At 35.8% G+C, this 12,794-nt stretch overlaps 1 protein-coding gene across 7 annotated transcripts in view; it reads right to left on the reverse strand.

Annotated features, from left to right (window-relative positions):
* Positions 1–12,794, reverse strand: part of VPS13B (vacuolar protein sorting 13 homolog B) — a 418,409-nt gene that overhangs the window by 79,743 nt on the left and 325,872 nt on the right. For all 7 annotated transcript variants that reach the window (XM_086881610.1, XM_086881633.1, XM_086881628.1 and 4 more), the window contains exon 37: positions 2,479–2,678. In XM_086881610.1, the coding sequence (XP_086737736.1) occupies positions 2,479–2,678 (200 nt within the window). The remainder of the gene's footprint in view (positions 1–2,478; positions 2,679–12,794) is intronic.

Consider the following 12,794-nt stretch of genomic DNA (forward strand, 5'->3'; position numbering starts at 1 on the left):
TTCAGCCATTTTTGAAGGGAAAAACACCTCCCCAAAGCAACAGGAACTTTAGACAGCTTTGAGTCTGCTCTACTTACACCTTAGTTAGTTGCAAGCATTCCTAATGTTAAAATAAAGAAGAGAAGCAGCAAAGTATCTTTACTAAACCATTTGTAAGATATGTTCTTTTCATTACCTGAAGGAAAACATTAATTCCTACCATTTAACAATTCATAGTGATGCTGCCTGGAAGACAGATCTTAAAAGTTATATTCAAGAACTGTATGTAATGCTAGGACTGGTCACAGGTTTCTCAGTTTGATACATGACAAAAACCCTTTAAAGGTACAAAGTTTAAACTCTTCAAAGAACTTGTTGCTCCAAAACTGGAATTCTGGAATACATTTAAAACTAAGTGACAGAGCAAAGAATGTGATGCAGAAGACATGAAAGATTATCTTAAGCACAAAATTGAAGCATATGAATTGGGTGCTTTGCAAGTCCCCTGAGGTTGAAAAGTTGAAAGTTTTCTGAAGTTTAGAACAGAAATACAGAAAAATATCTAATAAAATTTGGCATGCAAAAGTCAAGAAGATCCACACATTTTGTATCAACATTAAAGGCAAGAAGGCATTTCTCCCAGCTTTGACAAGCATTTCTGCTTTCTTAAATCAAGCTCCTGTTTGAGAGAATTGTATTAATGGGGACAAGTCCTTTAGACTTTATGTGCAAGAAGGCCTTGAAGCAACATGGAAGACAAGAAAGCAATTAATACAGAAATTAGACTTGGAACCAGTGTGGGATGAAATCAAAATCCCCAGACAGTAACTTAAAAGTCCATGGTAAGGGTGTGAGTAAAGCAAACAAGTCAGGTGTGCACATTGTGCAATTTTTTCAATGGGGGAACACCAGCTTTCAAATGTGAAAAAAAATCAAAAGATACTTAAAGGGAGTGCAGTATAGCTGCCAAGAAGGCAGGTTTTTTACTGCTCTGCATCTACAAGCCCACAGAATAAACCAAGACCCTTTTGAAACACAGCCACAGCCAGTCCTGAGCTAAACATTCCCAGGCCAGGCAGGTCATCCCCTGAATTTAGTGCATCTCCACTATGGTTTCTAGAGTACCTCTGGTCTCAGGGCCCCACACCTACTCTAGCACCACCTCAAAGGAGCTCTCTGTCACCTTAAGCCAATCTGAGACGCTTTTTCTCCCTCACAGTTTCATTATTTCATTTGTAGGCAGCTGGGAACTCCAGGGCATGGAACTCCTACTACAATATTCAGAGATGAGGCACTGATTTTACATAAACTCTCAAGGTTCTGCTGCAATACAAATTAACAATGATAGATGAGGTCATGTTTAGAGCTGGTAAAATCATTAGCCATAAATAAATTAATTTGAAACAGAACTGCTAATGATTTTGTCAGCATTCTTCAATCCATTCTGCCAGACCAAACAATTCTCTTCTACAGAAGCTAATTGTCCCTAATTATACTCTAATAATAAATGGCTTTCTGAGATTTACAGATTTTTTTTTTGATATTTGTCAAATCCCAAAATTTTGGGAAAAAAAAAGTGCATTTTATTTTCAACACAGAGGTAGTCAGCCAAGTACCTGTGAAAAACAAATAAAAAAAGGAGCAAAGAAACAAATTGACTTATTTATTCATTAAAATGTTTCTAAATTAATTAAATTTTCTTCTAAATTTGTATTATCTGATTAACCCTATTTCCAGCACTGTGGTTCTAAGACCTTCTAATGCTAATTCTGGGTTACATGATTAAATGTCAAAATTTCTTTTTTTTTATTTTATAAACTTGATTTATGTATTTATTTTAAAACATTTGGTGTGTGTATAGATACTACAATAAAAATAATTAAAACAAGACATATCTTATAGCCCACTTGTTTAAGCCCCACAGAATCTATTTTTTCATTTCAAAAACTCCCATGCTTCCTGGACTGATTTCAAGTTGTGGGCACTTCCAAAAATGAGAGGATAGCATGGAAAACTGAGTATTAATTGCTACAAACAACAGTTTGCAATTACTCCCCTGAGAAATTCGTGTAAGTTTAGAAAGAAAGGATATGTACTTCTTAAGGCTACCCCCAGGCATTACAGACACATAGATCATGGACAGACAAACACACATCCATCAGAACAGGACCTTAGATATTAAGTGTTAGCAATTTGATCCAGCAGTTTTAAGGAACACACACATACAGCTAAAATACAGGGGTTAAGCAGTATTTAGAAAAAATAAATAAATCAAAAACAAAAACACTGCACACAATTTTTCAATCAAAAGTTTACTTGAAAGAGTAGATACTTATTTTATAAGGTAAAATAAAAACCACCCAAATCCAACATGCAAAAATCCCCAACCTAGTGACCGGTTGTAGGATGCAAAGGCTTTCATGCAATTTATTTATGAAAACTCAATCAATCCAAAGCCAGTCCAGCTCAACAGCACAACTATAAACATCTTATACAGACCTGTAGCAGTCCTCCTCTCAAGTCAATGTAGATTTTTGGAACAGATTGCTCTGGGCCAGGATCACCACTGTGCTTACACCACTTGGCTTCCACATTAACAGAGCAGCTAAAAGGGCCTATCAGAGATTTCGCTCTTTCTTTGAGACTTGTTTTAAGTAAGAAATCTTTTATGTCAAGGACTAAAGATGATCCATGGATTCCTAAAAGAAGAGAGAGAAATTTTATCCCAGTGGCACTTACTCTCCCAACATTTTTGTGCTTATTTCTTGATGTCACTTTACCATGAGCCTGGGGACCCCTGCCCACAAGCCATTACTCACACAAGTAGTCCCACTAATTTTCATGGAAATACTTGTGTGGACAGTCACACTCCTCTCCAAGCAAGGGCATCACAGCTGGGCAACAAGATCTGTAATTTTTAAAAAATTTCCTGTTTCTTCCTTAGCTTGCTCTTCCTACACTATCAACCAAGCCTGATACCATGTTGTAGTTACAGAGCAGATATGTCTCATCCACATTCCTTATAAAGAACCATTTGCTAAAACATTACTTTTTGGATTCTGAGTATTTTAAGGTTTATTAAAAGAGACACTTTTCATTAAACTATGATTTTTTTTTTTCAAAAAAGTCTATTAAGAACAAAAACAGCTGCTTCACTTGATTATATTTCAAACTGATAGGAAATAGCGATTTTGAGCAGTTTTCTGTTTTGTCCAGATTAATTACTATAACATAACACCTTGCTAGACTTATTCCTGCTACTTAGCAGGAGAAGAAGAGTACTGTTTGAATTCAAATAATTGAAAACAAATGCTTATCTCAAAATGTATAATGCACATTTCCTGAGAAAAGAGTTTAAAGTTTTCATATCATAACCTTTTGAACTTTACATAGCTTCATAAAACCTAAAAATGATAATGGTAGATTACATTTATGACAGAACTTACATACTCTCATTAAAGACACAAACATTTTGAGGATAGAAACATCATCTAGAAATATCCCAGCTCTTGTGAATTTAACTTACTGCAAATCACTCTTTAATAAAATAAACCATACCTAATATCTCTATTTTTTTTTGTATATTTACATGGAAAATACTACATCTGAGGTTGGCTTAACTTTTATCTCTTTTGGTGCTAATAACTGGACTCCACACCCTGAATGTTGGATGTCTCCCTGCTTTATAACACACAGAGCTTATTTTTCTAATGAAACTAGACATTTACAAAAAGTAAAAGATTAAAAAAAACCCCAAAAACCAAAAAACACCTAAGGCTTACACACAGGTGTTTCAAGGTACAGTTTCATTTTATATTTTTATAACTTTGCTGGTAGAAAAATCCCCCAAAACACAACTCACTGTTTTGAGTCTACGCCGTAAAACTTCTCCTATGAATCTCTCCTAATATCAAAGGGAAAAATCTGTATGCATCCTGGGGCTTAGAGTGTCATAACACTAAGCACTATTTTTTTTTGTAATGGAAGGAAATACATTGCATTTTTTTTTTAACCACCAAACACTAGGAAGGTGGCCTAACAGTGCCCATAGTAATAATGGCATTGAATTTTGTCCAACCTGAGTAGGAACCACAAACCTAAACCACCTTTTCTTTGAGCTGCTGGAGTTTTGCAAGAATGATCAAGGGCTCAAACAAACCATTGTCCCATCAACAGGACTGCTGTCACTGACTGGGAAAGGAGTTCTAGCTTTGGGGTTTTTTATTTAGGCTGGCTTCTGAAATCCTGCATCTGCTCTCAAGGGTAACGGGCTTATGGGACAGGTCTGTTCAAGGTGGTTTTCGACACAGAATTTCAGTGATAATCAAGAAAACTAATGTAAATACACACCAACACCCTGCTATGGCTAGTTATTTTAAGAGGCACTACAATATTTGGAAATTAATTTTTTTTTCATATTATATATATATTTTTGATTTTAAAGAGAATAAATTCTTGGTAACTATTGCTAAATTCTTCAATATAAAGAAATGTTCTTCCTATAGTTTTATTGGAATACGTGCCAAGTTGCAGAAATAACAAAAGGGGAAAAGGAATGCCAGAATGCAAGTGGTTTTATTTATGTTTTCTTTCACTGGGATTACACTTGGAAGGATTATGCTTTGCAGTCTCTTTGTGTTGTCATCTCAGCTCCACAAAGTACAAAGAAAACACAATATCCAACAGCTTAGAAGCAGAACTGAGCATTCAGCACATAATACTGCTGGTTCAAAATCAGCAGTGCCTTTCTCAAATGCTTAGCAAACAATGAGAAATGAAGAAACAATTAAGAATAAGGAAGTGTTGGTTAGTTTTCAATACATGAAATATTACAAGACACATCCATGGATTGTGTCCTACAAATACCAGGAAATGCTCAGGAACTCAGTGAGAGATTTTAATTTTTCTTGCTGTGACCCAGATTGCTCTTGTGTAGACAAGAATCACACCCTTGTCCCTTCTAGCAGTTGTATCTCCATGTCCTTCCAGGGATGGAATGACTCAGTATAAAAAACACTGTTCACTCTTAAAAAAATGCAGTGCAGAGAGCATTTAGACAAACAAGCATGAAGGGATGTTTTGAGGAAGCTTAAAGAAAACAAATGAAAACAAGTATGCATAAACCTTAAAAAGCAAGAGTAAGTAAAGAGATCTCTGTGTCTGAGAGGAATTTCAATAGGATACTATTTCTATTGAAATCCTAAAAGTATATGTTCAGTCAGTGAAGTGCTTTCCCATGACTAAAGCAATTGCTTCAGAAAAGTAATGATGCAAAATAATTTTCCCTTGGTTTTGCCTTCCCACACACTATTTCCAGTTAGTCCTTCAATGCATCTCTCACAAACCTCTTTTGTAGAGGTCTCAGTTTAAATAGATTAAATCTAAGTTTCCATTTGAAGTGAACTTGAGATAGCAGCACAAAGAAGCAATATGTCTTCATAAATGATTGCTGTGACATGTAGAAGTTAGCTTGTGCTGTTTGGATTATGGCTCATGAACACCAATGCACTTTTCAGTACGTGCAATAATTTACTTTTAGGAACAAATAGTTTCATGACTTTTAAAATACTCCTCCAAGAGACTAATAAATATGAAGCACTTGCTTTGGACAGTGTTTAAAAAATGCTGCCAGCCCTCCCCTGTCAGACTCTAGCCAGAAATACAATAACTCCACAAAACATGTCTACCCTAATAGAACAAAAGAGAACTTACACCAAGCTTCTGTGTGCTATTGGAAGGATTACCTTTATAATGACATATGCACAAAAGGAATATCCAGGTATTTTTATATGGCTGGAAATAACATAGAAGGGTTAAAAATAGCTAGCTTATCACATTCAAGAAATACCTTGCTCCAAAATTAAATGTGGAGTTCGTAACAGAACAGTGAAAAAAATTTTATCTAAAGATATTTACTTTGATTTTCTAACATCTTTTTTTAATCAGTACATACTTGATTTATGCTAAGATTTACAAAGACATGTCACAGAATCTGAGTATCCTAATACAGTTTTACACATAGCTAGATTAGGGTTTTTATATAATTACAGTAGAGTTGCATTAGAAACTGTCAATAATAGGAGGCTTCATCCTTGTTAAACTGCCATGTGTGCATAAATCTGTTTGTGTGAATAGAAAAAGAAAGATATCGCCCATTTTAATAGATGCAGCAAATATATAAAAACAATCCTTGCCTCACAGTAATGATCACATAGGGTTTAAGCAATACATGTATTAAAAAAGAGCTCAGTTTGTTTTTCCTGGTTAACAAAGGGAAAGACAATGTTTTGACAAAACTATGGACTTTCTGTTTTCAAAAACATTTCAGTGCTGATATTTGAATCAAGTCCAAATGAAATGAGTAGAAATATAGAGGGAGCTTTTTTCCTTCTATTATTCCCTGTGCATTTGCTCTTCCTTAGCTGCAAATGCTGTTTGGTTCACTGCACTGTCACTTAATGCAATGCAGAGCATGATTTTAATTGGCAAACTTCAATAGGGGATAAGAGAATTAAGAAAATGAAAGCACATTTATTTTAACAAAGTTAGCAAATGGCACTGAACTGGCACTTAGCTCTCTTGAAAAGCCAGTAGCTTTTCAAAGCAAACAATAGCACTATGAAGCAAACAGCTTTTCTGAGTTTGGGGCAGCTCAGGGGCAAGAGTGTGTCCCAGAGCACACAGATCCAGGTGTGCTGGATCAAAGGCATGTGAGTGATGTGGTGTCACCACCAGCAGCAGCCTGTTGAATGTATTCCCACCCAAGGGATCGTGGTGGGATCTTTCCCTGAGGGAAGAAGTCCAGGCTCTCCCATGGGTCCTCCATGTCTGGGTTGGCAGAGATACAATCTTGGTGCTGAAGATCAATTAGCAAGTGATTTCCCTTACTACCTTCTACTAAAATGATAATCTGTGATATTTGGTTCTGAACATTCACTCCTCACATTTGTAATTTCAGTAGCTATGTTCAGACTGTCAGTGACATTAAGACAGCTATTAAAATGTAAATATATATGTATTATATCTAATATACTGGCACAACTATCTAATCCTTTCCTCTTAAGAGAACTGTAGATACATCACCTACTGACTAGCAATACTACAGTTACAATGCTCTGTTGACAAGTATCTTTGACAAACCATTTTCTGAGAAGAAAGGGTAACAAAGCTGTGAAAATAATTACAGGGAAAATACTGCAGTTAATTTAAGAGCCAGCCAATTTACTCAAGTCTGGAAACAGCAGTAGCAAGCAAGTGTTGAGGCACAGTAAAGAACAATTTTAAGAACAATTTTCCAGGAGAGATTTAGTTAACAATCCAGTGACCGCACTGGATTTCTCATTAGCATCGAGCTGAATCTTACGATGGTTCATTCTCCCCATGAGAACAATACCTACATGTTACCAATTAGCTATTCTTTAGTGAAAGAGAGTTTTTCAGCATTACATTGGGACACATATGGGCTCTGTAAAAACATGAGATGTGTAACACAGGGTAAACAGAAAGTAATGATCTTAAACAGGCCAAACCCTTGAATTCATCACTAATAAATGTCCCCATGCATTCAGCGGTACTGGCTGCTGGGAGCCTGTTTTCTTCAAGTACTTCAAACACTAAAATCCAGGAACATTTATTATTTTAATCCATTACAGGCAGTGGTTGATTTAACTTTATTGGTTGTGGTGGTGGTAGTAGTTATAGTAGGGGTAAAGCTATGTTCTTTTACACATCATTTCAAAAGGGCTTAATTATATTTTATAGCTCAGGCCAGGAATCCTGCTTGTTTTGTGTCTAACAAGGTTCAAATGGAGTTCAGGTCAGTGATGAATCAGAAGAGAAGTCAAAGATGGTTATCTATTTGAAATGAGCTCATCTCCCTTAAAGAACAACTGGGCAGGTACATCATGCTCATTACACTACTGCATACTAAACAAATGAAAAATCTCAATTCACTTGGTGATTTGGTAATTTTGGATTTAGTGATGCCTGATCACAGAGGGCATATTAAAGTTTAGATCCAAAGGGATTTTAATTGTTGGTCAAGGCTGTCCTTGGAGTACAGAAACTTAGAATTGTTTGTAAATTATTTTAAAGATCCATATTGCCTTATGTTATTCCAGTTAGGTGGGGAAAAATGCATAATATAAACCAACAAAAATAGTGTTCATTTTGCATCTGTGAGTCCAGCTTTCAGAAGTGGTGAGTATATTGATGTGAGTAGTACTTGGTTCTTTTATCATAAATATTTTATTTTTAGATACCACCAGGTTTCAGAAAAGCAACCAAACATTATTACCCCAGCTGTACAAATGGACATGGGAATGTTCTTCAATAAAAAAAAAAAAATCTATGCATTTTCGCATCTTAATTTTAGGTGGCTGGTTTGAAAACATTAGTTTATTTTCAGGAGATAACTGATATCTACAAATGTCACTGATCTTTAAAGTTGTAGATACCTAGCACAACTGAAAAATCAGACTCTGAATGGTTTCCCAGCAAATGAAGCATTAAAAAATAGTGGATGTTACTCAAAATGTATCCCAATACAATCACCACAAAGTTGATTTAGAGTTACAGCTTTGACATCCTGCTCCTCTGGCTCTACACTTGATTCTGTGAATTTTAACTGCTTAAGTAAACTAAATAATCCATGAACTAGAGAGTAACTTTTCTTTGTAAATAAACCATCCTGAAGATAGTGCCTGGCAGCAGCTGAGCTCTATTTGAGCCTCTATAGCCCAGTCACTTCTGCTTGTGGAATCCAAGGCTTGCCAGATACACCCAGGACACACAAACCAAACAGGTTGCCCTGCACTCTTGGGATGTGGCTCCTGAGGATCAAGGAGGGCCCAGGTCCTGGCTTATTCCAGTCTTCTCTCTTCAGTCCTTCCTCCTTTGTATACTTCTCTGTATTCTCATTTGTATCAGCATGTTCATCAAAGTGTACCTGTCCAATGAACCAGCTGAAGGAGTCAATCTTGCTGCAAACGCTTCTTTATTATTGGGCTAGTTTTCAGAGAAATGAGCACCCTGACTCAACCCAGTGATCAGCTACCTGAGTAACTGAGCTAGCACAAGGCAGCGTGTGGAAATGTGTGGCTACAATAACCTGAATTTCCTACGAAATTGCACCTTTTGTCTGGGTAGCAAGCTGGTGACTCAATCCCATAAAAATATTCTTGACATGGAAAAAGAAGAAACATGGCAGTGTATCAACAATTTAAACAGCTTAAGGAACTGGTCCCTAAGACTGGAAATAATGTCTAACCTCTGTTTTCTATACCTCACACTGAAAAATGAAGATTAAACTGGAAGAACATCACAGAAAGAATAAAATGTATAAAGAAAACATCCCACTTTCACTGTTATATCTATTTTCTCATGAATTTAAACAGACTACTAAATTGACTTCCATGTAAATACTGTATCACCTACTAGTGCCACATTACAGAACTGGGATCCCACTATCAAAAGAAATTCCAGTCTCAAAAAATATGTAATTAATTTCACAATAAAAGCTAAAGAGATTAAATACCCAACCATATTTGTTCTGAATCATGTTTCATCTGAAATACTTTTAAGGCTGAATTACTCAGACAGCAAATGCAGTTCTACAAAATTAGTGCACACTGTCTTTTGAATAAACAACCTACAAGGAACTTTTTATTCTTTTTTTTACTCTCTGAAGTCGATGTGCTAGTTCATCAGTAGCAATTCTGAACCCTATTACAAAGTATCAGTAGGGAATCTGACCAGGATTAATAGTGGTACTCAGTCCTGGGATTAGATGGTGTCTTGTTTCATGGATTTTAGGCCATCTGTTCTTCCCTCCTACATTATACTCCTGCAGAACTATAAACGCACCTCCACCTCAGGGACTATAGAAAGGAATTAGAATTCTTCTGCTTTTCATTATCACAAGATTCAGTAACTCATTTCATTGTCAGGATAATCCCCTTTTACTCTTTCTTTTGCGCTTGCAGGATATGCCAAAATGACAAATAAAATCCCAGATGTTAGAGACCTGATGAGGTCTCCACCTTTCCCTGAGTGCTGGGTTTAAGCTACTTGGGACACGGTGTCAAATCTGACAGGACCCTGATGCCCACACCCAATATTCATTAAGGTTTGTTAGTGATTTGTATAGCTGTCTACAAGCTGCACTTCCACCTCAGTCCTCAGTGGCCATTTAAATATTTAGTTTGTCCTCTGGCTTTTACTGACAGAGAATTAATTTCCTATTGTTCAAGTGTTGGAAAGAGTTTATATTTCTTTCTAAAAGTAACAAACGCCTTCTGGGTGTTGTAAATGGCTTGTTACTGCTGCATATTATTTTAGGTAGTTATATCTAATTTAAAGTTTTATTTCCCCATGGGCTAACTTGCATATCTGCAGCATCCAAAGTCTATGACAACGCCTTAGCAGAGTTTTCTCAAGGGAGTTAGTTAACTCTAAATTGAAGTTTGGTCTTTGTGCTATACCAATTCATATCTGCATGCAATTTCTAAAAGTTCTGTAAAGTATCTCAAGTATGTAATTATTTTCAGGTTTAGTAAAAATACTTGCAATTATCATAGGCTCAACTAGTGTTTATTTTTTTCCCCTTATTTATATGCTAAAGTAATCATCTCTACATATGGGACAAAGGGCTGGGGAATTCTGTGTATGATCTTTGGAATATTTTATGTCCGTAACTCTCTCAGTTCAGACACTGAGCAGCACGACTTCCCTCCCGTGCCCAGCTGGAGTAAAATAAGGCTCCACTGAGAGGCTACAGGCTTCTTGCTGTCTTTCACTTTGGGGAAAGAGTGATCCTCAACTTCTCTTAATTTATCCACTCTTTTGGCAGGTAGGTAGTGCTAATTTCAACTACAAACATAAACTAACTGAAAGCCGTATGTTTAGAACTGCATTCTATTTTCTAGTATTCCTTGCTAAATCTTATTTCATTTCTAATGCCCTGTGACAGTAAAGGAGTGAGTCACACCCCTCAAGCATGGTGCCAAGTGATCTCAGGTCTCACTGGGTACATGGGACTCGAGCTCTAAGCATTTGTAGAAGATGCCATGTACTTTAGAGGACGAAAATCACTGAACCAGGTCTAAAAACAGCTCTTGGAGTTGGGGTTTTCATTAACAGTACAAATAATCTGCCAAGCTAAGTCTCTGGTATTTAAAAAATAGGTACAAGTTTTACCTTGTAACTCCAAGCCACAAAATATAAAATGACTAGAGATAATTGTTTAATTGAACATCAGTATGACAAAGCCCTACTCTTAAGAGCATCAGGATATGATGGCCCCTTTTAAACTAAAAAATATTTGTTTTTTTTTAAAAGGGATTTTGGTTTATTATTTTTTCTTTTTGTGCCACTACACTGCAACACAGTCTACAACAGTATTACTTTACTAAAAACAAAATACTGAACATTTAACCATAAGTACAGAGGGGAACATAAGTATTCTAACAGAACTAGTAACCGCATTACTTCATGTTAATAGCAACAGTTAAAAGTAACTGTTGTACTGAAACCTGAAAAATGTCCAAAAAATGAAGTCCCTTGACACACTGAAGGTTTGGGGTTGTACAAAAGCACAGCAGGATGTATAGAAATAGAGGTGTTTTAGTTTGATCCGATTTCAATGTGGGTGTTAAACACTTAAAATTTATTTTTTTAGAAGTGAAATCATTCAACTAATTAGCCCCTCTATTTTTCAGAAGTTAAAACTTTTTAGTTTCGTAAGAAATGAAGAAAAATTAAATCAGAATGCCTTTAGTTTCCATGATTAAACCAGTAAAGTCTAGAGGGAAAACTGATAATTAAAAAAAAAAAAGTCGGATAGCAAGCTTTCTTCTTAATTCCAGCTGAAAAGAAATGAAAGCAATACACAAGGTCATGCACTTTTAGTTTCCCCCTATAAGGGAGGAAAAATGCCTACAATATATATTCTAGTGAGGTTTTTTTTTCTCAATAATTCCTAGCAAATAGGATTCCTTACAAAACAACTTCATCTCCTGCATTAAAACTCATCTGGAAAAGGGATCGTTCACACTGTTTATAAAACACTGCCACATAAAACGTGTAAAAAACCATATTTCACTAAAAATAGCTTGCGTAAGTGAGGGATTAGAGTAGTTTCTACTGCTATAATTGTTCCTTTGTAGTTTTTTCCATGATGTTTTTGAACAGTGTTTTTAACTATGTTTATTAAAGTCAGCACATCAAAAAGGATCAAAGAGTAAGCTAGTGAGAACCAAAGAAACCCCAAGTGTATTGTGTTGTCTCACTGGGGAGTTATGCAGATTCAAGTAAACAAGTGCAAATTGTTGAGGTTTTAATGAAAATTTTCTACAATTATTGTATCTGAAGTCATTCTATATAATAACATCTGTACAGCAGATGGCCATACTGTACAAAAGGCAAGCAGTGCTCCTTTTTCTTCCTCTGTTTTAACAGTACATCTGAGATGACTACTTTTGTCATTGCGCTTAGCTTGGTTCAGCAAATAATTCGTAAAATGCAGCTGCTGCAGATGGTCACAATAGTTATTTCACTGTAAAATCAAAGACACAGTGAAGTATTCACGTATTAGTTTCATTCTATTAAAAAAAACTCTTGACATTAACCCTGTTCAGCTCAAAAGGTGTATCTATAAAACCTTACATAAAAAGAACAGTAGTGAAGAAATGAGATATTTAAATGCTCTTTCCTCCCAAGACACAGCTACAAACTTTTAAAAATTGAGTTAGTTTGCATAATCTCTTTGTAATAATAAAACAAATCTAGTTATTAACTGTGGTACTCTTCTAAAGGAT

The sequence above is a fragment of the Cyanistes caeruleus genome, chromosome 1 (assembly GCF_971803275.1).
Source record: "Cyanistes caeruleus chromosome 1, bCyaCae1.hap1.1, whole genome shotgun sequence".
Lineage (NCBI taxonomy): Eukaryota > Metazoa > Chordata > Aves > Passeriformes > Paridae > Cyanistes > Cyanistes caeruleus.